At 42.6% G+C, this 26557-nt stretch overlaps 1 protein-coding gene across 1 annotated transcript; it reads right to left on the bottom strand.

The window, feature by feature from the left end:
• Positions 1–570: 570 nt before the first annotated feature.
• On the bottom strand, positions 571–26111 carry GPR137B (G protein-coupled receptor 137B). The gene is made up of 7 exons (XM_083732663.1): positions 25609–26111; positions 15652–15701; positions 10440–10662; positions 7094–7241; positions 5502–5626; positions 2444–2568; positions 571–1481 (listed from the first exon to the last, which is right to left on the bottom strand). The coding sequence occupies exons 1-7, from the start codon at positions 25978–25980 to the stop codon at positions 1370–1372; spliced, it is 1155 nt and encodes a 384-aa protein (XP_083588789.1). The 5' UTR covers positions 25981–26111; the 3' UTR covers positions 571–1369.
• Between the last annotated feature and the right edge of the window lie 446 nt (positions 26112–26557).

Below are 26557 nucleotides of genomic sequence, written 5' to 3'. Positions count from 1 at the left end.
AGCCATTTTCACCCAATCGCCTCATTTTTTTGCTGTGGTATACAGGCTACCTATTTGGTCTGCATTCTACTCACTAGATCAAACGAGTAATACTTGAAGTAGATATTAATGAAGGAAGTGGTAACATTTTCTTTAAGACTGCATCCTGCTAGGAACAATAATTCCCTTATTAATACATCTATTTACTTGTTTACAACACATTCTCCTAAATGAGGGACAAAGATTACCCCACCCCATTTGCCCTCTCTTCTCAAAAAGGGCCTTGCACTTTTCATATGCTGTCTAAAAGTGTCATTGTACAGATATACAATGTAGTTTGCACCAATGTACCTGCAACTTTGAACAGAAAATGTAAATGAAGCCTGGATTACCAATAAAAGGCAAAGAACTGAATTTGGTACCTGATCTTTAGATGATCACTTGGTGTTCAGCTGACTCATGAAAAATATTGGCAGAGCCATGGCTAGTAATTGGAAATGACAAACACAAGTAATGTTGGACAGATAGCTTATACTGGTAAAGAATGGACTCTGGACTATATACAGTGATAAATACTAATAAAACTTTTGGTTTTCTATTAAGACTTGGACAGTGTTTATTCTTAAGCTTACATACAGATCTGTTGTTTGCTTATATCAAATGATGAACTCCTATCAAATGCTGAGCTCATAGGTATCGTGGAAGCTTTTTATTTTATGTCTATTCTTTCCTCATGGTAGGATCCCAAGAAACTGAATATAAAATTAGCAGTTTCTCATTAATCACAATTGGCAATACTTACTTGTCATCCATTCCATACATGCATCAAGTAATATTAGACTTTTTATAATGAACGTTTTGTTGGAACTAGAAGTATTTCAAAAATGTTTTTATATCAACATTGCCAAAATAGTTTGTATGATGGTCACAACTCATCTTCATCATCATCATATCCTACTGAATGCATTACAACATGAGACACAAGACTATTTCTGTACATATAAACAGTGACAATATAAGAAAAGGGCTATACATTTATAGCAGTAGTTTTCCAACATAAAAATAGATAATACAGAATACAAATATTTTCTCTTAAGCTGCAGTCTTGTAATAACACCTCTGTATTTTGTCTTCATTATAAAAGGAGACACAGTGACTTCAGTAGGAGTGCTCCTATGTAAAATTAAAGTACATGTGCAAATCTTTGCAAGATCACATCCTAAGCAAGGCATATTGGAATGAAAATATAACTATGGTAAACCTGTATGGTTTAACTAAGTAAACCTATAGCTTGTTTTTACTCCTATGTTTTTCCATGGGCCATGCTATGCCCCTGTAACTTGTGCCTTATTACTGATGTTGATTTTTTAAAATCAACATTGGTTTGGTGCTACATAGGGCTTGGTCGTTCTATCACTGTTGTATAATCCTGCTGCAGGGATCCAATGTGAGGTATAAAGCTGTTGGTTTGATGTCCCCAGTCATAGTAATCGGGGGAGAAACTAGAAAACAAAATTAAAGAGAAATTAACTTGGTAAAATATAGGCGATAAAACAATACTTCAGGTCATGTGTTCCTGTGAAGTTCTAAGCAGGCACTAGACAGCCTTTGGTTCAAGGAATTGTGCAGACATGTTTGCTGCAATCCTGTGGTTCCTGAAATGAATTCCTGCTGCAGCTAGAAAGGAATTTGCTAGAGGGGCATAGGATCACACAAGAACATAACACTGTGGCTTGGCTTAAATTTTATACTTAGCTGTTAATCCAGGTCATCAAGAGTTCTATGCTGACAATCCCCAATTGTACTGGAAACTACATCTGAGTACAACTTCCATTTACACGCAACATATTTTGATGAGACACATTAATAAAGATTCCAACAATAACTTATCTGCATGTTTGTGGCATTTATAACCTGTTTAGCTGGTTGTCTTCCCAGCTTTGTGTAGAATAATGAATTGTAGGAAGTAATTTCTGTTCGTCTGGTGTCTCCCAGTCCTGTACAATCTAATAATGCAGGACATTGGGGAATGAAACTCAAATTTCCATGGAGTATACAGAAAGAGGTTGGATTCACACATAAACCTGAGTGATAGAAGCTAGGTGTCACAGAAGCGTAGCAGAATACTGTAAAGAATAAATTGTTATTGTGGCAAAATACAGGGCATAATACAGCCAAGTAGAACATTTGAAATCAATAGGTCCCCCTTGAAATTAATGGGTGTTGTACAATTGTGTCCCTCTGCTGACAGAAGGCTCTTTAAAGTAGCCTAGGCTAATTACTCCTTCCCTATGTAAGCCCTTGTGCCCCTCCACTCTGCTCTAGGAGGTCCCTAGGAGGGACTGCAGGAGAAAGGGGGAAATTCTGAAAATTACCTCTGCTCCGGTCACAGAAGCTACCAAAGCTAGAATTCTGCAACAACTGGGCACAATTCCCTTTGGCTCTGTTCATCAGTTTGCCTCACCTGCCATGTATACTGTGCGGTGATATACTCCACGCCAGATCATCATCACTGTCGTATCTGCGAGGATTGTCAAAGAAATAAGATCTTGGACTGAACGCATGAGTTGGTACTATCCCTGGGTTTGTCTAGGGATGAAAGAGAAGTTATTTTGCATTGCACCCATTTCCCATTGCCGAGTTTTGTGATTTGGCATCTGTCTTTAAAGAGAAATGCAGAGAATTCTAATCACTTTTCGCCTATCCTGTCTCACATTTCTGTGCACTCATTTACATGCTGGCCTTCTGGTAAACGGTTCTGAATACAGTGGTGCCCCGCAAGACGAATGCCTCGCTAAACGAAAAACCCGCAAGACGAAAGGGTTTTCCGATTTTTTAGCGGCTTCGCAAGACGAATTTCCCTATGGGCTTGCTTCGCAAGACGAAAGCCCATAGGGAAATCTCCGGGGACAGCGGGGAAGCGCAGCGCGCCTTCTCCTCTGTTCCTGGACCTGTCCTAAGGCTTGCGGTGGGAGGTCCGGGAACAGAGGACAAGGCGCGAAGGGCTTCTCCTCTGTTCCCGGGGCTTGCGGTGGGAGGAGGGTTTTTCCTCCCCACCGCCAACATTCAGAACAGCATTCTGAATGTTGGCAGTGGGGAGGAAAGCCCTCCTCCCACTGCAAGCCTTCAGGACAGGTCCGGGAACAGAGGGGAAGGTGCGCAGCGCTTCTCCTCTGTTCCCGGGGCTTGCGGTGGGAGGAGGGTTTTTCCTCCCCACCGCCAACATTCAGAACAGCCTTCTGAATGTTGGCGGTGGGGAGGAAAGCCCTCCTCCCACTGCAAGCCTTCAGGACAGGTCCGGGAACAGAGGGGAAGGTGCGCAGCGCTCCTCCTCTGTTCCCGGGGCTTGCGGTGGGAGGAGGGTTTTTCCTCCCCACCGCCAACATTCAGAACAGCATTCTGAATGTTGGCGGTGGGGAGGAAAGCCCTCCTCCCACCGCAAGCCTTCAGGACAGGTCCGGGAACAGAGGGGAAGGTGCGCAGCGCTTCTCCTCTGTTCCCGGGGCTTGCGGTGGGAGGAGGGTTTTTCCTCCCCACCGCCAACATTCAGAACAGCCTTCTGAATGTTGGCGGTGGGGAGGAAAGCCCTCCTCCCACCGCAAGCCTTCAGGACAGGTCCGGGAACAGAGGGGAAGGTGCGCAGCGCTCCTCCTCTGTTCCCGGGGCTTGCGGTGGGAGGAGGGTTTTTCCTCCCCACCGCCAACATTCAGAACAGCATTCTGAATGTTGGCGGTGGGGAGGAAAACCTTCCTCCCACCGCAAGTCTTCAAGACAGGTCCGGGAACAGAGGAGAAGCGCTGCGCACCTTCCCCTCTGTTCCCGGACCTGTCCTGAAGGCTTGCAGTGGGAGGAGGGCTTTCCTCCCCACCGCCAACATTCAGAATGCTGTTCTTGATGGGTTGTGCGCCCATCTCACTTAAGAGGCCAGGGGCCAGCGCTGTCCGGAGACACTTCCGGGTCACGTGGCCAGCGTGACAAAGCTGCATCTGGCGAGCCAGAGCCGCACACGGAAACGCCGTTTACCTTCCTGGAGGTGCTTTCGTTTCACATTGTGAAACGTATAGTGTCATGAGAGAAAAAATAATTAAATTATGAGGATCTTCTTTAAATAAGATATAAAGTAATACAAACTTAGTCAAAGGAGTCTCTATTGCAATTTAAGTTGTCATTTAATTCCCTGTTAACAAAGCTCTGCTATGTACTTCTATAAACTTCCAGTCACATATATAGTACGCTGTATTACTATTTTTTTTTTTTTTTGGCTATTACTCCCCTCTAGTGGCTAATTTTCAAAATATCCAATTCCAAAATCCATATTTTAGAGATATTGTGGTTGGCCCCAAAAGTATCACAAAACAGTATGCAAGCTTTAGAATTCTCCATAATGCTTCATCAGGCTCAATGATAAACAAAGCAAGGGGTGCATCTTGTAAGGGCCTTAAGGTGGGAGGAGGAGCTGGCATTCCAATATGGTTATGCAGGCTAATCTTTAGGATTTGAATTGAAGATGAGAAAATGATTCCCCCCCCCCCAATTTTATCTTAATTTTTAAAGAACCTTTGATTTTAAAGACAAATGTTTTTGTGTATTTCCCTAATTTTCCAGCCTGGGGAAATACCAAAAATTTAAAAAAATAAAAAATGCTACATCAGTTACATACAAAGATTTTGGAACACAAGTATGCAAAACAAGAATCTGGTTTAAATAAAGTAAAGCACTATACACTGATCTGTCCCCTCTCCTTTGTAACATTTTGCAAACTTCTGCTTTAAGTGTAACTTTAAAAAGATGAATTCTTAAATGATTTCATAGTGAGTCACAATAAATCGAGAATGAGGCAAGCAAATCCTTCCTTATCATAAAAGGTAAAGGTAAAGGTACCCCTGCCCGTACAGGCCAGTCTTGCCAGACTCTAGGGTTGTGCGCTCATCTCACTCTATAGGCCGGGAGCCAGCGCTGTTCGCAGACACTTCCGGGTCACGTGGCCAGCGTGACAAGCTGCATCTGGTGAGCCAGCGCAGCACACAGAACGCCGTTTACCTTCCCGCTGGTAAGCGGTCCCTATTTATCTACTTGCACCTCGGGGTGCTTTCGAACTGCTAGGTTGGCAGGCGCTGGGACCGAACGGCAGGAGCGCACCCCGCCGCGGGGATTCGAACCGCCGACCATGCGATCGGCAAGTCCTAGGCGCTGAGGTTTTACCCACAGTGCCACCCGCGTCCTTATCATAAATATTTGCAATCCAGATATTTTGAGCCAACAACCCTGTGCCACCTTCCCCCAAAGCTGAGAGTCCCTAACATCAGGAAATAATTGCCTTTAATGACTCTAGAGCAGAATGGGCTGAGCGGAAGAATAATTATGCAAAAACAAAGGGTGGTGTCTGTATTGATCAATAAATGTGTGCACTCAGATTTTAGAAGCGACATGTGACATTGCTATGACATGAGAGGCATTTCCTTTAAAAAAAACAGAATATCAAGAAGTGGGCATATGTTGAATGCGGGGAAAATATAACTTACTAGGTCTTTTGTAGGGTTTCGGACACGGAAGAAGAACACCACTAAGGATGTGGGGAGAAGTTCCCATACAAACAGGATTACTCCAAATACAACATATCCAGCATCACCCAACTGACATTTCAAATCTGCCTGTTGCAAAATTAAAGTTAAATATGTATTAGATGTACAACTAGATTCGGCATTTGCTAGCAACCCCACAACCTCCATGTATTGCAGAATGCATAAGGAAAACACTTCTGCATGCAGAACTGCAACTCTTTCACCAGTCTCTGTGAAAATCAACTGCATAAAATACATCTCTGGGCATCAGAGATTGCCTAGATGCATCTACAATTTTCTTGGCCTAAATAAACAAAGAACCAGCATCTATGTAGGCAGGCAGGTTTCAGAGGGATTTTCTGACCAGCAGATCTCACTGGTCAGGATGCCATGACCAGTGGGCACTTTAAACATGCTGAACTAAGTAGATGGACTATTCCTCAGGCTGTTTTGGGTATGTACGTATAACATGAGAGACACAGTGTGCAATTTTGGCCTAGTTCTTAGTCACGCTGGAAGGGTTATACCCATGAGTCACTCGTGGATAAACTGACCTGGTTCTGGATTTCTCGGAATGAATCACAATTGGGGCTAAACTACATGTGATACTAAATGTGTCACTTGAAAGCATGCCAGTTGTTTTGTTAAAAAAAAATGTGCAAGGGGCATACAAGTGCAGCTCTTCCTTTTCTGCCTATGAGCCAAATGAACCTTGCACCATGCTGCTGCTGCTACTTGGTTGGGCATCCTGTGATGATTTAATTACAAGAGTAGCTCCAGTGGAATCTGTAAAATCCAAAGCCCAATTAGACTTAAGACTTGGTGGCAGTTAGAGGTTCTTATAGCCTTTCTTAAGGCTTTTGCATGGGTTATTTTTTTATGAAGTCATCATGCCCAAACCAGGCAGATGCACATGGTAGGTTTCCTCAAGAAGAAGAAGAAGAGTTTGGATTTGATATCCCGCTTTATCACTACCCTAAGGAGTCTCAAAGCGGCTAACATTCTCCTTTCCCTTCTTCCCCCACAACAAACACTCTGTGAGGTGAGTGGGGCTGAGAGACTTCAGAGAAGTGTGACTGGCCCAAGGTCACCCAGCAGCTGCATGTGGAGGAGCAGGGAAGCGAACCCGGTTCACCAGATTATGAGTCCACCACTCTTAACCACTACACCACACTGGCTCTCAAGATAAGTTCATTATTTTTCTGCAGGACAAGGTGGTTATACTGCCTTACTCTCCTCCTTATATCACATTCCTGGACTACAAAATGCATATAAATGAGTCCTACATATAAATGGCTCTCCAGCTAAGCTTCTGTAGCCTCTTTTTTTTAAGGCTACAAAACTTTGATATCTAAAAGCTTACATATAGTCCTGCACAAAAATTTCTTACCTTGCAGACAGAGTACAGCCTGACGTGAGAAGAACCCTTTGTGGCAAATTATTATTAATTGCAATGCATGTTGGATAAAAGGGTGGAGGGGGTCGTTCCTTTTATGCAGTCAAATATCAGTGCAAGAATGATTGAATCTTGATATCACAGGAAAGTACTGTACTTGCCTGATCAGATACATTGTACCAGTCGTAATCAAAAGAATTCTTGTTTTGAGAAAACGATAAAATGAACAAGTTGTAACAGGCTCTTGATGTATAAAGTAGTATAACAATCACTCCTACAGTAGTTAACTGGCATACGGATGAACCCTAAAGGAGAGATTAATACACACATCTTAGTATACTTGAATTTGGGCTTGGAAAGTGAGCACTGAAATGCCATGATTCTAGGAGAATAGCATAGCTGGACATCAAGTTACTTAGGACCATCCCAGATGTTGTTTTGTTTAAATCTACAGTTTCTTTTAGTACTGTCAGATGAACAGTGCTCATACTTACGGTACCCCTATTCTGCAGCTGGATTCTCATAATTCAGTGCCATACTATGCATTGTTATTAAGTAAGAAGTCCTATCATGTTCAGTGGAATTCAGTCCCAAGAAAGTGTGCACAGGATCACAGCCTCTCTTATAGACCAACTTTTGTTGTTTGTTTATATGTTGGGTTGGATCTAAGATGATATATCTTTCTAGTATTTGAGATTTTATTCCCATCTAATCTAATTTCCAAGATTTAAGCACATTTTAAAAAGCTGTCTGTCTGTTAAAGAACATTTAAATAAGCACATGACACTTTGCTGATCCAAGGGCTTGTGGCATTATTAAAGGAACTGAAATCAAGACGTTTAGGGAAAAGGATCACGAAAGCTGTGGTGGGACAGTTTACACATAGCAGACGACACTTAAAAGAGGAAATCATTGCTATGTACATATTTGCTTTAGAGATAAAATGTTGTTGCTATGGTAGTCTGGGAGGAATAAGCCGAAATAAAACTTCCCATCCTATTACAACCAAGTCTAAAAATGGAACTATATAGCTGGCATTTTCAGTATGGTATTTCCCCAAATTAACCAACTGAGACAAAGCAGTTTTATGTGGCCTTTTACACTGCAGTTTCTCTAACCTAATAAGCACCCCATGCTTCCCAAGATCTTATAGAGATTTGGATTTGAGTCCTCGTTCAGCTCATGAAGCTTTCTGGACAGCCGTGGCCCAGACATGCACAGCCTTACCTACCTCACTCACAATGTTGTTGGGAAGGGTGTAGCCCTCACCCATGAACCCAGCCCTAAGCCCCATGGAGGAAAGGTGTATGTGTCAGTCCCTGTGCAGCCAGTTCATTGATTGCTGTAGATTTCTGTGTCATGAATGAAAGAAAAAAAACCAAACAGTAATCCTGCAAAAAAAAGGATCATTGCTCTGTTGTGCTTCTGCTGAAGTAATATCACTTTCCAAATTGCATGTGTGCAAGAGCGAACACTGTATATTCCAAATATCCAACAGATTTACCACTTGTGGTGTTATGACCCCAAATCCCTGATTTGTTACTTTTTGTGCTGAAATGCATTGATGTGATACCAGGACATTTGAGTATGGTGGTGGATTATTTCAACCAGCTGCAGTGCCACTCTGAATTATTTATACAGGAGTGCTGACACATAATATGTATGCAAAACAGAATCCAATAAAGCAGTGAACCTATTTAAATGTGGCAGTAATTGTTTAAAGAAAAGATATACATTGTAACATCACTAGACATGGATTTCTTATCCTTAACTACCCAACCATAACTCAGTCAGGCTAAGGCATGAGTAGGCAAACTAAGGCCCGGGGGCCGGATCCGGCCCAATCGCCTTCTAAATCCGGCCTGTGGACGGTCCGGGAATCAGCGTGTTTTTACATTAGAATGTGTCCTTTTATTTAAAATGCATCTCTGGGTTATTTGTGGGGCCTGCCTGGTGTTTTTACATGAGTAGAATGTGTCCTTTTATTTAAAATGCATATCTGGGTTATTTGTGGGCATAGGAATTTGTTCATTTTTTCCCCTAATTATAGTCTGGCCCCCCACAAGGTCTGAGGGACAGTGGACCAGGCCCCTGCTGAAAAAGTTTGCTGACCCCTGGGCTAAGGTTTTTGGAAGAGGAAATTAACTATCTGTGAATCTGTTTTTCACTTTGATTATTCATATTTTTTTCTTTTCCAATTAGATCCTGCCTTTCTTCCATCATGGAACCCAAGATACTCTCCTGATCAGGCACTTAACATACCCAAACTTGTTTAGCTTCTGCAAGGTGCAGGCCTTATGTTCCTCAAAACATGTTCTGGGACTGTACTATTTGTCCTTATAGAAACAGGCAGAAGCAATGAGAGGGGGAATGGAAATGTGCATTGGAAAAGAGTGTGCTGTGCCCAAGTCACCACAGGGTGGTTTCATGAGGTAATTCATTTTCACAGACAAGCCCCACCCTTATTTCCCAGAAGTCACAGCAAAGCAGTAACATCTATGCTGAAGATTTGCAATCCAGTGCACACTTTCCTAGGAAAAAACCGATAGTACTTATTCCTGATCAAAAATGTATAGGATTGCACAGTAGCAAATCAATCGTAGCAAGCGATGTTTACCTGGAAGGAAGCCCCACTGTGTTCAATTGGGGTTATTAAAGGAAGACTAAGCACATTAAATAAATATATAAAATTCTTTAAAATAACCAAATTACCATAGGAAACTAAATCGGCATGAAGGACTAGCACCAACATAGAACAAGAAGTCAGCCTGTGGCATTTGTCTGGCGGAACAAGAGACATTTTTCTAAAAGTTGCCAAATATGAGTCTTGGTGGGTCTTGATCAGGAAGGAAAGCAGGTATGTTCATCAGACTATTAAATACCCATGGGATGGAATGCCGACATCTGAATAAAAAGAGACAAGTGGGGACACTGAAAGAAGAGAGGGGAAATGAAGAGAAGGAAGGGAGACAGCCGCCCATAACCTTTGCTATGGCAATGAACTGAGAAGAATTATATTATGAATTTTGTTTTTCTGAATCCCTATCACTTTCCCCAACTAATGGGGGAAAGGGCAAGAATTGAGGTAAAAACATAAGCACTCAAGGACAATGTCGTTTCTAAGCCTAATTCCACTGTTGCAAAAGGGAAAGCAAGTACCCCTCTTCTACCATTAGGCAATGTGGGGAGTGGCATCAGAGAGAAGTAAGGCCCCCTGCATTCAATGGTATGTGTGCAAAGGACTGCAGCCTAAAGCTAATAAAATGAACATAAATCCATATTGACTTAATAGAAAAAAACAGTGGGTGGGCCACCTTTTTCTCTCATGATTCACATACTGTGGGGACAGAACTAGAGTTCTTGGGGAAAACCATGTCTGTTTGAAGTGATATGATACTGCTTTAAATGTATAGGGCCTTGTTCTTCAACATATACCACTCACTTTTCTTCACAAAGATACACTTCCCCCAGAAGTTGTACAAATGTCTGAAGTTGTACTTTACCTTGGATTCCAAGTAGATATTTGCTAAGGACATCTTGGAAATCTTGTAGAGACAAATGGAGAGCGAGATGGCACATAGCACAAACAATGAGTCGTTTATAGCAACCCGGATCAATACAATGATCTTCCTTTCTGAATTCTCTATTCTCACAAGTATGGCACACGTTAGATTCACCAGGAGGAAAAGTAGACTGACAACAAATGACACGAGGTAAAGAGGCAACCTAAATGGGGAGAAGGAAACCAGTGCTTTTTAAATGATTACCTTTTTTAGCAAGTGTTAATAAAATGCACAGGGTTATCCAAGAATATATACCCTCCACTACAATTTCTAGAGGAGTAGCTGTGTTAGTCTATAGCACATAAGCAATGAAGAGTTTTATGGCACCTAACAAATGTCCTTTTATAGAATTGGGGTGGTGGTGGTGGTATAGATGGCATCTGGGACAGGGTCTCCTCAGTGGTGGTTCCTCATTTATACAATGCTGTCCCTCGTAAGGTGAGAAAGGTGCATTTCTCTCATTGACTTTCAGAGATTATTTGTTTGTTTGTTTAGTATACCACCCTATACTGAATGTATACTGTTTATCCAGGCATTTGATAGCTGAGTAAAATTGGTCATAGCCAACTTGAAATTAGTAACTGGGAGGTATGTTCTAAATGATTCTACATGTTTTTAGATGGTTTTTCATTTTAAAAAAAATTAATTGTATTTTAGTTTAAATTGCATAGTTTTAACTTTTTGATGTTTGCTACCCCGGGTTTTTTGAGAGGGGCAGGACAGACATAATAATAAATAATATATGGGTTCTCATCAAGCCTGTGGTTCTGTATCTGTAAGATGGGATTGTGTAGAAGTGGTCAAACCAGTTTCTTTGTTAATGGCCACAGGCAAGTCTGTTAAGCATCTTTTTGCTCTTAGCCAAATACAGGTGTGCTGCCATAGAAATGACTAGGTAATGATGTTTCCAAAAGTAGAGAACAGGCCTCCCACCCCCACTTGGCAGGTGGCGATATCATCCTGGGTGTAGTCGAAGGGTAGGCCAGTCGCCAGTCTGTTCTAGTCACCTTTGGAGCTGGAAACACACAGTGACTTCACTGTTTGAAGGTCTGTTGGAGAGTTAAGGCTGTGAGCTCTCCCATCTTATGCTCAGTGTAAATAAAAGAAATGATAGTCTCCAATGATCTTCATTCCAAGGAAACCCAACTCAAAGGATGATCTGCACCCTTGAAATCTCTCTCCGCTCAGAGATTGGGCTGTACATAACATAACAGTGTAAATGGCAAGCTTTTGTGGACTCCAGTCTACTTCATCAGATGCATGAAATTTTATCCCGAGTTATAGGAATACTGTATAGGCTTAGTGGGATGGGGATTGTAAACATTGAAGTCAGAAGGAAATTAAATGCAGAAAGTACAGGTGGTGATAGTTATGTTATTAACAGCTACCAGTGACAAAGCAGTTGTTTAAAACACAGACACCCTGGCATTGGTAAACTAATTCATGCTGTGTGATTTTCTTTTTTAAAAGCCTTTGAACAGATTCAGGCCACAAGTGATAGCAATGAATCTTTTGGTAGATTCATTGTAATTCAATGGTTTCATGATATAATCTTCCTTTGAAGCTCCTTTTTTTCAACAATTAATTTCCTTCTGATCTTACAATCTGTAACTCTCCTCTTCTCCACCCCCCACGTATACCCCTGTAACTCAAGATAAAACTTGTCATGTCTGATGAAGGGAACTGGAGACCTGAAAGCTATGCCATAAATAAATTTGCTAGGTGCTATGAAACTCTTCATTGTTTCTTCATGACAAAATAGTTCCTTAGTTTAAGGCACACACCATACCTTTGAAGCACACTCTTTCTCACAAATAATTATGGGCACCGTAGCTTACACCTCACAGAGTTACAATTCTCAGCAACCCTTAACAAGCTACAATACTCAGAATTATTTGAGGAGGCAAATGTGCTTTAAAGGTTTGAATACAACTTGGTTTAATATATTTTGCCGCCTGAGGCAAAGGAGAAGATTGCCCCCACCCCCGCCAAAACACACAATTCCATGTACAGAAGCTAACCAAATTGGCAGTGGAATCCCACTGCAACACTGGTGATGGGACCAAGTTCTCCATTTCACTTGAGGACAGCAGTCTAGCAGTACAGGCCACGCAGCACATAGGACTCTTGTGTTCAACATCTCACTGTCATTCGCCCACCAGGTGCCTGCTGCAAATGCTGCCATGTGTGTAGTACATGATCAGCGATTATTAAAGTTTCTGCACAACGACGTTTGGCAAAGTAGTAGTATTTAGCAACTGACATTATTGCAATTTATAAATGTCACTTGATCACCACAGATTCAAATTACCCACAGAGAACCAAAGGTTGTTAGAGTGGGAAGTTACCTTGAAGGCAATCCAGTCCAACACCCTACAGAACCAGTGTGGTGTAGTGGTTATAGCAGTGCCAAATTTAGGGTGTTGCAGGAGGTTTCCCAGCATAGGGTGCTGAGCCAAGGGGGCACATAGTTGTTGTAGTAGTAGTAATTATTATTAGGGTAGCTAATCGAAGTACTCAAAGTAATTATTGTGAAAATAATATATATTTGGAGCGAGGCACACCAAATTTTGATCTCACTCAGGGTGCCATATTACCAAAGTCTACCCCTGGTTAGTATGTTGGACTAGGACCCAGGAGACCAGGGTTCAAAGCTCCACTCAGCCATGAAGCTCATGAATCGCAAGCCTATCACTCACTCTCAGCCTTATCTACTTCACAGGATTGCTGTGAACATAAATTTGGTGGTGGGGAGACGTACCTATGCCACCTTGCACTCATCAGAAGGTGAGATATAGAAATAAAAACAACAATCTGTTTTAAATGTACTAAAAAACTGGCATCCTTTGCTGAAACTGATCCTGAACAGACTGCAGCATTTGTACTTCGGAAAGTAAGTAGTTAAATGGTTGCACAGTAACCACAGCCTGTGAACTTGTTCCATGGAAATCTGATTAAGCATCGCACACTTTCAAAACTCTTGTAGGGAGAGGCAGAGTACAACATGTGTTTGTGAGCACATCCAAACAATATGCTTAAGCCATGACTTAAAAACACTCTGATTGCACTAAATAATGATCTCAGGGCCAGTTGTAAGAAATAGCAAGGAATGAGATAGGTTTTAGGTTATGCTATGCTTCTAATAGGTTATGTTATATTCTGGATTATGTTATGTTCTAATAGATTATGTCTGAATAGGATGAGAGTGTTGGAGATACGTGCGAATGTGTATGTGAATCCGGTCTCGGGTGTTTGATTTTCGTTGTTGTGTATACTGTGTATATACGGACAATGACAATAAATTTATCTATCTATCTGTCTATCTATCTATCTATCTATCTATCTATCTATCTATCAAATACAGAAACGGAAGGTTTTCTTACTTTACCATGTTTGCTCAGAGAAATAGAACCACAGTTGCCTTTCATGAAGGAAAGTCAAGGCAACCTCTACCCGTGGATATTTTCAAGTTAGAAAACACTTTACACCTTTCATGTTTCATACCTATGTAACATATGTTTAACAAATGGTGATAAATGCACACATATCTATTTTGCTACATGCATGCACTGTAGTCCAACAACAAATGAAGGGCTACAGGTACTCTACCCCACTTTCAAGGGGGTTGTGCACTTGGAGAGGTAAACCTGGAGGACATTAACTGCAGCTTCAATGCAAGCAACTTCTTGGTTCTCTCCTGTCTTTCTTGAGTCTTAATAACTGCATATGACCAGGTGTTATGTGTTAAAGCTCTCCCCAGGCTCTCAGCTTCTACTAGGATCCTCCCTAATGAATCCTGGCACAGGGTGAGAAAACTGGCATGACATGGAAAAGCAAGGCATCCTGATTCTGAGGCAAGGCTTGTGGTAGCCTAAAAATTCCTTATGTGGGCATTTCAGGGCCTTCAAGACTTAACTCCAGTCCTCCCATGTTCATTGCTGTTCCTTGCACATACTATGCATAAAGAAAACCACAACACTTACTTCAAAGCACGGTAGGCTAAAGTGTTACCTGCTACATTGCAGGATCCCTTTGGGAGAAGAGAAGGCTAAGAAACAAACCCTACACAATTCAGCAGTGGAGTCCCTAAGGTGGTGGGATGGCGTCTTGCACACCTTCTTCCAGCAACTCCTGCATTTAAGCTGCTGCCAAACGTATTGCTCTGCTTTCCTTTGGACCACATCAGTGAGGCCAAGATGGAGGTCTTGTCATCTGGGCAAAACAGGACCTCCATACACACTGCCCAGGCTTGTGCTACTTTGGTGCTACTAACACAGCAAAAACAGTGCAGGAGATAGCAATTACAAGTTACCATTCTCTGGAGCCACAAGAGGCACTGTGATTCTCTAGTGGTTTAACTTCATGCCCAGAGGTGCACTCCATGGTCTCTCGAGACAGATGAATGCCAAAAATAAACAGACTAAAGTGTGCCTCAGAATCACTAAAACTCTCACGAAAATGTTGCAATGTAATTATTACTTCTTTCAGTAGGTGAATACAGTTCCTATGGAGATTAATAATAATAATAATAATAATAATAATTTTTTATTTATACCCCGCCCTTCCCAGCCAAGGCCGGGCTCAGAGCGGCTTACAAGCAATAATAAAAACAAGATGAATGATTACAACTTAAAAACAAAAATAAAATACAACATTAAAATAAAATGTAGCCTCATCGCAGGAGGAGAAGGAAAAGAAAAAAGAAAGAGAGGGAGGGAATCAAATTGGCTCCAAGCCAAAGGCCAGGCGGAACAACTCTGTCTTACAGGCCCTGCGGAAAGAAATCAGATCCTGCAGGGCCCTGGTCTCATGAGGCAGAGCGTTCCACCAGGCTGGAGCTAGAGTTGAAAAGGCCCTGGCTCTGGTTGAAGCTAATCTAACTTCCTTAGGGCCCGGGACCACTAGGGTGTTGCTATTTATGGACCTTGAGGCTCTCCGTGGGGCATACCGGGAGAGGCGGTCCCGTAGGTACGAGGGTCCTAGGCCGTGAAGGGCTTTAAAGGTCAAAAGCAGCACCTTAAATCTGACCCTGTACTCCACTGGGAGCCAGTGCAGCTTGAAAAGCACTGGGTGAATATGTATTACAATATGGCCCAGCTAGCAATGAACGGTTGTTTTTCTTTTTATTCCTTACAGGAAAGGTGTTTCTTACCTGTATTTAAGTAGTTCTGGTGAGTATTTTGATTTAGCTTTGAAAATCACCTGTAATAAAAATGAAAGTACATATTATACTTACACAATTAAAGGTTTAAATATTGTGAGCACTCTCTTGTCCCTTTAATAGAGATGGGCCTTTCCTGAGCAGGCTTGGCTTGTTCATTGAAGTTTGCTGGGCTGTGGGACTGAGAACACTGTTGTTTAATGTGGATACTAAGCTTCCTGTATCTCCATTTTCTATATCATGTTCTCCAAATCACTGCATTCCCACACTTTCCAGTCCCTTTGTATGGATTTTCCAATACCTAAGATCCTCCAAAAAGGAGAACAAAGAGCAGAATGTCATATGGACAACAAAGAATTAATGGAAGCACATGAAGCTTACTTGACACATTAAATGATGGTATGGATGAGCCCTCTGTCGCATCCCAATTAAGTTGATTTCCCATTGCTCAGCTGCTTTTACAGAACATAGGTGTTTCCTGATGAGCAATTTCAGCCTGTTTGGCTGAAACCCAGATGCTTATTGTCCTTTTTCTAGGCTGTTTGACACATAAAAGTAGAAAAAGCAAGTGCCTATTATATATCTAGCACGTGCCCACTTTCGCACTGTAACAAGTGAAATGACTAAACATCCTTCTTGTTAACTTTGTGTGAACTGCAGAAATGAAGAAGCAGCTGAGATCATTGTGGTGCCCCTCAGTCTGTGTCTCCACACCAGGTGGACACATGGTAGGAAATAGTGGACTCAGGGTTAAAGTAGGTACCTACTAAATACTTAACAGCAGGAGTAGCCAATGTGGTATCCATTAGGCAGTGGTTAGGAGTGATGGAGATGGGAGTCAAACAACTGTATTGGAAGTATATAGTGCATATGTATCCTCTTCTATTGTAATGTGTGAACATCCCTAAGCAGCCCTAGTAGAAAAACACTTAATATAAACCAGGGGTGGGGAACCTCCAGATGTTGTTGGATCCCATCTCCTACCAGTCCCAGCCACCATAGTCCAATGATCAGAGATTATGGGAGCTGCAGTCCAGCAGACGGGTTCCCTTCCGCTGTTCGAAATAGAAGCCTTTAACAGACCAGTTCTATGCAAGTCAGAAGCAAGTCCCAGGTTATTCACTGGGGCTTACTCCCTAGAAAGTGTGTTTAAAGACCTGGATGCATAAAGACCTGAGAACTGGCACATTCCCCATTTTTTTCTGATCTAAATATATTCCTCTTAACCTTTTCCACATGCTACAAACTTGCTAATATGTTCCAAACTTGTTACTCATATTCATCACTATCCTCTAATTCATCTCCATTTTCTTTTCATCTTTGTAAATATTTGGTGCTCACAGCTAATCTCAATAGTCCAAGCCTAAGCACATCTGTAAAAAGAGCGTGGCTCTCCAATGTTAAACCGGGAGGCAGGAAGTAGAATAAGCAAACACTTGGAAAAAGTACGCATGTCTTCTCTTGCACTCCTATGGTGATGTAAACACCAAACAATGGCCATTGATACTTATAATTGCCCCATCTTGTGTAGATACACAATATGCTATTTGCTTAGGTTCCAAAACATAAAGGGTGTCTTTCCCCTATTTTATCCCTGTGAGGCAGGCCAGGCTGAGAAATAGTGGGTGGCAGGATGGCGCAAGCCTGATGTGAAAGACAAGATGGCGGTTCCTCTATTCCACATATACCGGTAAAAGCTGACCAGACTGACAGCTGAATCCGATTTTAAAACACTGGTGACAGGATAGCACCCTCCACCATATCCTAGGGCAGCAAACTAGCCTTCAGTTTCTTCGTACCAAAATGAAAAGCAGGGTTTGAAGTCCCATAAAGTAGCTTAAATATGGCTGGCACAAACAATCAAATTGCTTAAAGTTGTAAAGATTTTCAGCTCCATCTGGTAGATTACATCTTAACAACAAGTCTTTTCAGCATCAAATACCAGTATGTGTTGGCCATGGTATAAACATGTGTTAGGAATACTTACAGAAAGAATTTTCCTGAACCGATTTGCATTCTTATTTCTTGTTTCTAGGCATGTCTTTGAAATACCTTTGCTAACTTCTCTTTGAGGATAATCAGTGAAAAGTCAAAGATGTGATTACCCTGATGGAATCACCATAATTCCAAGTGTTGCAAACACAACTGATAAGAATACACAGATTGCTTGTTTACTTTATTCAACGTTATTTTCTTTTCCCCTGTGAAGATCACTGAACTAATCAGGATGTGGAAACAACACATACCTATGTCACAAGAACACAAGTGACAATAAAATGAAAGTGATCAGTGAATGTAAACATGTGCAAGGAAAGGTGCATACAATGCAGAATTACAAAACACAAGTTCAACAAACCGTGGCCACTGTATATACAAATAATACAGATAGTAATTGACAAGATATCCAGGATTGTATCTTGTTTCATATTCCTTCCGAAATGAATTGGAGAATTATTCATGGGTGGGAATCATTAATCCCCTTATACCTTCAATCTTTTCTTTCAGAAGGGTGCTTTGATACACAAGACTTAACATAAATGATGTATAATCCGAATGTAAAAACTACCTAGACCAGAATGTTCATTTACATTACAAATGCCTCTCTTCCACTCTTGCTTCTGCATCGACTTTCCAATGGTATTTGCATGTGAGGGAGCTACAGAGGCCATTCATACTTCATATATGAAAGCACCCTTTGTGCTGAGTAACAGCCACATTCCATATTAACTACGTGTAAAACACAGCCTGACAGCAGATACATTTTGAGAGCTAAGAGGAAAAGCTACACATGACAAGAGAAGACAGAGAAATCTCAGGATCACTAAAGGTAAAGGGACCCCTGACCGTTAGGTCCAGTCGTGGACGACTCCGGGGTTGCGGCTCTCATCTCGCTTTACTGGCCGAGGGAGCTGGAGTACAGCTTCCAGGTCATGTGGCCAGCATGACTAAGCCACTTCTGGCAAACCAGAGCAGCGCACGGAAATGCCATTTACTTTCCCGCCGGAGCAGTATCTATTTATCTACTTGCACTTGATGTGCTTTCAAACTGCTAGGTGGGCAGGAGCTGGGACCAAACAACGGGAGCTCATCCCATCGCGGGAATTCGAACCGCCGACCTTCTGATCGCGTCCCTGGACTCAGGATCACTAGCCAAACTGAAAGAGACTAAACGCCGAGCAGGAAACAAAAACCATTCACTTTGAAATCAGCAGCCTTTAGGACACTGCTCCAGTTAGGGTACCCTTTACTGCATATCTAAGACCCCATAAAATGTACACTGGGTGAACAGGAAGAATGTAACTCAAGCATTATTGCATACACCTGGCGTTGCATTTAAACTGGGCTCTGACCTATTAGCACGGCAACATAGGACCTGCCTACACTATAGAGCCCTCTGGTGCATGTGTAGTGGGTGAGGAGGAGCAGATTAAAATGAATTGCCTGGCATGTGCTGCACCACGTGGGCAAGTTCCTCCTCTCCAGGTTTATAATATTTCAATCAGGCCTAGTTGTGGCAATTCTGGCTATCACAAAGATAGGTTAACACACACACACACACACACACACACACACACTCTTCTGTGTGTGTGTGTGTGAGAGAGAGAGAGAGAGAGAGACAGACAGACAGACAGACAGACAAACAGACAGACAATTTCCTTAGGCTAGTAGACCAAAACAAAGCCATGGGGGGATGAGTCAAATGGCCTCCCTATGCCCCATACTGAAAAACTGAAAATAACAAGTGTCTTTGCTCCTTCATCTTAGACTATTTAAGGATAAAATCCTTTGACGGGTTATGCAATTTTGTTCTTAATTAGAAAGATGTATTATGCAGTGAATCTCACCCAGTGGATCAAGAAAACTGTTCCTTTGAGAATAAATCCTGTGTTTTGTATGGGAGTGACTTGCTGAAGCACTCTGACTCAGAGTGGAAAGGCATATTACGCAGCAAAAATGGAGTTCCATTCCATTTGTAAACCTAATATGGGGGTGAAACAGGGAATCTACAGGAGAGAAGTGGCAGGCAGGAGTGAGTGTTCATCTCTTCCAGCTTTTCTCTCTCACCCCCTTTGGACAGAAAGTTCCAAACCCTCCTTACCAACAAAGACACATATTTAGAAAACATCTGGTTCCATCCTGAAAAGTTTGCAAGAAGGGACTCTGAAGGATTTGCACTAGAGCCATGTTTCCCAGCTTGTGGAACCACAAGTAAAGTAAAACCAAAATAATTATTACTTTTTAATCCTTAACTGGTATGATGAATTCCTCTTACAACTTTTTGTTTTGTTGGCATATTACTGTTGCATGCCACCCTGATCTCTGAGCAGTGCAAGATTCCAGGGGTTCGAGGCGCTTAAGCAGGGTTTGTGTTTCCTTTTGGAAATGAGGTACAGTGGAGAGTGTGGTATCTTTACAGAATCATAGAGTTGGAAGGGACCAGGAGGGTCGTCTAGCCTAACCCCCTGCAATGCTGGAATGTTAGCTAGATCATACATAACAGGTGTACATTCAACCTCTGCTTTAAAACCTCCAGGGAAGGAGAGCCTACCACCTCTCGTGGGAGCACCTCCAGTTCCTCCTGCTGCACCCCTTCTTCCCCCTTGCCTTCAGCTATTGACTGCTTACAGTCCTGCCCATCCACACTCTGGATCTCTTCGGCCACCCCTTCCATCTGTGTGCCTTGCAGCTGGGCTCCTGGGTCACTTTCAACCCCATGTAGAGTCTCATCTGGCAGAGCCCTCACCTCGCATGGAGTCACGCTTTCCTTTCCATAGGGCTTTCTTGCCCGCTCTGCTTGCTGCTTCCCCATCCTGGTCTCGCTGCTGCATAATTTGCTCAAGCTACTGGCTCTGCTGCTCCACCTGTTGCTAGATCTGCGGCCAGAGCATCAACCCGAACAGCTCCAGGAATGCTGCTGTTCCTCCATCCATCTTGACTCAAGATACACCTCGCTCACTGGCCCTCCTCCAGAAAACACGTATCCCGACTTTGGACACCAGTGTTGCACGCCACCCCAACCTCTGAATGTTACGAGATTCCACTTACTATACAACCTGAGCCTGTGATGGATGGGTCCACAGCATCAACACCCCAAAAGGCTATTATTTCTCCCATAGCTGCAGCCTTGGATTGCAGCAGAAATCAGGGATGGCTCTCTTTCTCTGGTCTACATCATTGCTAACTCTCAACTCTGGCTTTTGCCCTTCCCACTATCTGTGATTGTTAGGAGAGCCTTAGTCCTCTCACAGGGTTTCCTGTTAAACCACTCTGGGAACTGTTGCTCTGCAAGGGACACAGGGGTCTCGTAATAACTCTCAATGCCCTTAACAAACGGCACACTTACGTAATCATATGTGTTCAGAATGATTTTTTTATAGCTTGTGAAGCAATATCCTTTAATCAGATGGTTGTTATTCTTACATTCCCATAAGCACAACAGTGAATAACTATGTAAGCACTATAAACATTCTAACAAATTCCACATTAATAGGGATTTATGGTAAAATTCTTCTTGGATGGCTTAAGTAATGGTTATGAAATCGGCAAACTTTAAAATGCACAAAATGAATGGCTGCCAAAAACCTACGGTCCAAAATTCATGTGATAATAAATCTATGGCTAATCATACCAAGTAAAATTGGACTAGTGGGCTGCTGTACCAAACAGGCTGGGTACCACTGCACTAGAGTTCCTCTTTCTTTCCCCCTGCTCAATGGTATTGTACTAAAAAGGTAAAGGTAAAGGACCTCTGACAGTTAAGTCCAGTCGCAGACAACTCTAGGGTTGCGGCGCTCTTCTCGATTTACAGGCCGAGGGAGCTGATGTTTGACTGCTCCACAGACAGTTTTTCTGGGTCAGGTGGCCAGCATGACCAAGCGGCTTCTGGCGCAATGGAACACCGAAACCAGAGCAGCACACAGAAACACCCTTTACCTTCCCACTGGAGCGGTACCTATTAATCTACTTGCACTTTTGGCCATGCTTTCGAACTGCTAGGTTGGCAGGAGCTGGGACAGAGCAATGGGAGCTCACCCCGTTGTGGGGATTCAAACCACCGACCTTCTGATTGCCAAGCCCAAGAGGCTCAGTGATTTAGACCACAGTGCCACCTGCATACTAAAGGAGCTCATAATTACAAGCTCCATAACAGAGCCACACCCACAAGAGAGCCCCCAAATGCATGCAAGTATGCCAATCCATTTTTTTTATTGCAATGTCTCAAAGAGCAGAAATACCCATTGGATTAGAATCCTATGAACATGAAAAGCCCTGTTGGATCACACCAAAGATGTAACTTGTCCAGCATCCTTTTTTCACAGTGGCCAAACAGATGCCTCTGGAAGCCTTGAGCACAACAATACTAGCCTCACCTATGATTCCCCAGCGCCTGATATTAGGAGGCATACTGCTCCAACATACTGTAGAAGATAGTATGTAGCTTTTCTGGCTAGTAGCCGCTGACAGCTTTAACCCTCCATGAAATTGTCCAAACACTTGAAAAAATCATCCTAGATGGTGCCCACTATTACGTCTTGTGGCATCAAATTCCATAGTTGGACTTTGGCTGGAGAGACCTTGGTTCAAGTCCATAAAGTTAACCAGGTAACCTTGGGCCAGTCACTGTTTGAACCCAGCCCAGCTATCCAAGCAATTATGTGACAGACCAGACCTGTCCCCCATTTCCCCAAGTTAACAATGCTGGCAAATACTGATAAAACAGATGGCACCATCTCTCCTAAAAAAGCACCCAAAAGTGGAGGAGGTTTCCAGTTCAGCTCCTCTGCTTGCGGTTGCTGTTAACATGCTACTAACATGCCAACCTGATGCCCTCCACCTGTTGTGGACATTTGCCATCACCCCCAGCCAGCCTTGATGGGAGTTGTAGCCCAAAACAACTGGTGGGCTGGCAAAAGCTGTACTATGAGGTCCAAGATAGCCTCTTGTTTTGCCAATGCTTTGTACATGTTAGTTTACTGGCATAATTTCAACCGATTACCTAATGTATTTCTCCTGCTCAGCTATCCTAATTAATATAATGGGCTTTCTCTTTACAACATGTCCAACTACAAACTTATATTTTTTTGCTAGTATTCAGTAACTTTCCTTCACACCCAAGAGGCTGAGTGTTGTGCATGGTGAGGCATAACCAATCTGAAGCCTTTCTTATTTTTATTTGGGTGAAAGTTGCCTCTGGACAGAATGATCTCTTCTCCTCCCTTTCCACACTTGCCCTTGCTTGTCTTCTGTGACAACGTAGATGTGATTTTAACAGGGCACCCTTTGACAACATGCTGAATTACAAGCCAAACTTGCCACCTCCTGTATAGAATCTGAACCATCCACTCAAATAGGGTATTGTTTCCTCAGAATCAACCCCTATTGTATTTAGTGGAGATTACTTTCAACTAAGTGCATGCACAAGATTGCAGCCGTGTGTGATTTATTGTCATGGATCTTGCAATTCTTTTATGTAGTTCTCCTTCAAAGGTTGACCTATTTTCTCAACTCTTCTTTTATTAGTATTATTGGGGGCTTTTCTGTACAAGCAAAATCTGCCACAAATTTATTGTTATGATATTGGGGTGCTAAGCTGTAGGCCAGACTCCTCAGATTCGTGCATCTAGCAAGTGTTAAAAGCTAATCAAACGGTCTAAATTCTGGAGATAGCAAAGCTAGCTTCCTGGTGAGCTGATGGGAGATTAAGGGGTTCAGACTGCAAATGGGTGGGAGCCCCTCCCTCAACAGGCAAAGGCAGAGTTATGGTAGAGTGTTGCAGAAGAAAAGCAACAAGGTGGAGAAAGAGCCATGCCTGATTTCTGCTGGAATCCAAGGCTACGGTTATGGCAGAAACAATGCCCTTTCAGGGCATTAATCCTATGAACCCCTCCTTCATAGGCTCAGGTTGTATATATGTGTTATATACCACAGTCACTACTGTGCTTCATTCCTAAAGGAAACACAGACCCTTGATAAGTGCCTGGAACTCCTGGAAACTCGCACTGCTCAGAGATTGGGGTGGTGTGCAACAGTGTTTTAGCTTTTGTGTGCTACTTCTTTTAAGTTTGTCAGTATAATATCTCATCTGCATTTAACAAAAGACTTGCAGGCTTATTCTGTTTTTCAAAAATGTAATTTTATGTTACTTATAATCTTCTTTGGAAGGATTTGCTTCCTGGAAGGAGGTATTTAAATAAGTGCAATTAAAAAATAAATAATGTTACATTATTATATTATACATAACATATAATATAAAGTTTTGATCCTATGCACATATGTTGGAAATAAGCTCCACTGAAGTCAGCGGGGCTTTGTTCCAAGCAAGCATGTAAAGGAACACTGCACAAGCCACTCAGTGAGTTCCTCGGTCCTGTATACCTGAAGGAGCGTCTCCACCCCCATCATTCAGCCCGGACACTGAGACCCAGCGCTGAGGGCCTTCTGGCGGTTCCATCTTTGCAAGAAGTGAGGTTACAGGGAACCAGGTAGAGGGCCTTCTCGGTAGTGGCGCCCGCTCTGTGGAATGCTATCCCATCAGATGTCAAGGAAATAAGCAGCTATCCTATTTTTAAAAGACATCTGAAGGCAGCTCTGTTTAGGGAAGTTTTTAATATTTAATGCTGTATTGTTTTTAACACTTGATTGGGAGCCACCCAGAGTGGCTGGGGAAACTCAGCCAGATGGGCGGGGTATAAATAAATAAATAAATAAATAAATAAATAAATAAATAATATCCCAAATGAGTTGAGATTTCAAAGCCTGTAGAAACTTTGCATTGTATGGCATTTTAAATAAAATATTGCAACTGCTCTGCCCAGCTTCTTTAAAAGGCTGGTAATTTTATATTTCCTGCTTGTGTTTGTATATAAAGAAAAGAAAAAAAAAGGAAAGTAAAATATTGTTTAGTACTAAATATTTGGTCCAAATGATCAAATTGCTCAATGGTATTAAGTAATAATGCTTAGCATTAGTGCATTTCAAGTATTTAAAGCTCACTTCACATGCATTTCTTTCACTAGCCCTAAACAACAGTCCTGCAAAATAGGCCAGAAGGTGAACTGAGGTTGAGAAAACAGTGAGAGGTTTGCCTAAGGCCATCTAGCAAGTTCCTGGCTGAGGTAAAAAAGAGCAGGCTCATTGCTTCCATTCTTAACCCTTGCTCCACACCAGATCTGAGAGAATTTTTCCGCACATACTTTTGCGTAAGTTTTCACTTGACAGGACTGAAATCAAAACAGAAATAACTCTTGCAATCAAAATAAATGGCCAGAGAGATTTGGATCTCTTGATAGCTAGCTTTATTAATACTAACCCATCTCTATGGTAGTGAGATCACAGAGCTGAGATCCAGACGCTTTGCTGAACAGACAACATGTGTGAGTTGCAAAACCTTACTTTGTTTTGTTGGTAAAAATCAGATGACCTGCTTAGTTTGACGAGGAAGCAGTTTCCCTCCCTCCTTTTTTGCTTCCTTATCAGTATCTATTTGAGGATCGGCTTAAGCATTTCATGTTGGGTTTTTAACCCACATATCCAATACAAGGACAACTTCTACTGACTACTACAAGTGTGCAACAAAGGTTTGTGTAAAAGTAACATGGCTCTGAATGTATGAAAAAGCCTGACAAGTTGAACTATAGTTTATACTAACCGAAGAAGAATGTCTTATGGTATTTCATTCAATGCTAAGCTCCTATGCATGAGAAATGCTATCTTTGCTTCTCCCCCTCCCTGAGATTTAGAGACAACAGAGAAACTCTCTTTTTGTGCTCTGGTGGGATTCAACTACCTTTTACTCAGAGTAGACCCGCTTAAATTAATAACTTAGTCATGTCCATCCATTTCAAAGCTAAGACTTTCTGAATGACTTCTGCATGTACAACTTAGCTGAATGCCACCCTCAAAAAAACCAACAATCCTGGCACAATCCAGACCTGGCCATTTCCTTACCTGAGTGAAGTAAAGATTCATCAGTGTCAGTGTAAAAAACTGGAGGCACACCGGGAAGCAGTAAAGCAGCCAGAAGGCGAAAGGGCTGAGAGAATTGGCTGTGACAAAGTCTCTGAAGTAAAAGGAAAAGAGCACCGTCCGAAGCGACGCCCAGAGCAGGCAGAGGAAGAGAAAGACCGTCTGGTAGCTGAACCTCTTGTGCCGGTAGTGAAGGACCAGCCAGAGCTGGATGTAGATGAAGACGAAGAGGAGGGAATAAAAGACCGTGTAGGCAATGGTCAGCCCCAGCTTCACATAGGGAGGCACCGCGGGGCTCAGAGTGGAGGGGAAGGTGTCGTTGCCCAGGGAGCGCCTCCACTCGAGGGCCTCCATCCCCGGCTAACTTGGCCTCCTGCTTCGGCTGCCTCCTCCTCCTCCTCCTCTCATCTTCCTACAGCAGAGGAACTCCGAGCAAGAAAACAAGCCGCACTTCCTCTTTGGCGGCTCACCGAGGGCTTGCAGCACATGATCGCAATCCGGAGTGATTCATGAGGACTGCCTCTGTCAGCATTTGACAAGCAGCCACTCAGAAAAGCCCATCTCGGCGTGCCCTCAATTGAAACCGCCTCCTGCCCATTCGCCGGTGTTCCGCCCGGAGTTGCTCTTTAAACGACGCTATCTCTTTAAATAAAGAACAAATGCTTAAAACAAATCGGGCTCTAAATTTTGATTTGTGCAATTCCCCGCTCCCCTCCCTAGTTGTTGTTTTTTTGTACTGAAGTTACAGGCATCTGTGTTGTCTTGTGTGGTTTGGCCCAAGCTAAGTTAGGGAAAGCTGGGAGTTTTAGCATCCTTGTGTATGGCAAAAAGGAGAGTTTCTGGGGTGGGAGAATGGAGGGCAAACCAGCAGTCAGCCTTCTAGTTTCGTCAACAGAATCTGATCCTTATGGCAGCTGCCTGGATGATCATA

This window comes from Podarcis gaigeae (genome assembly GCF_964106915.1).
Source record: "Podarcis gaigeae genome assembly, chromosome: 3".
NCBI classification, from domain to species: domain Eukaryota; kingdom Metazoa; phylum Chordata; class Lepidosauria; order Squamata; family Lacertidae; genus Podarcis; species Podarcis gaigeae.
This window is presented reverse-complemented; position numbering and strand designations above follow the sequence as displayed.

Coding starts and splice junctions, on each gene's coding strand:
- GPR137B (XM_083732663.1), bottom strand. CDS start 25,980: ATGGAGGCCCTCGAGTGGAGGCGCTCCCTGGGCAACGACACCTTCCCC. Junction 7,242..10,439: donor ATATCTACTTGGAATCCAAG/GTAAAGTACAAC, acceptor TCTCTCCTTTAG/GGTTCATCCGTATGCCAGTT. Junction 5,627..7,093: donor CAATGTATCTGATCAGGCAA/GTACAGTACTTT, acceptor TGCAACAGGCAG/ATTTGAAATGTCAGTTGGGT.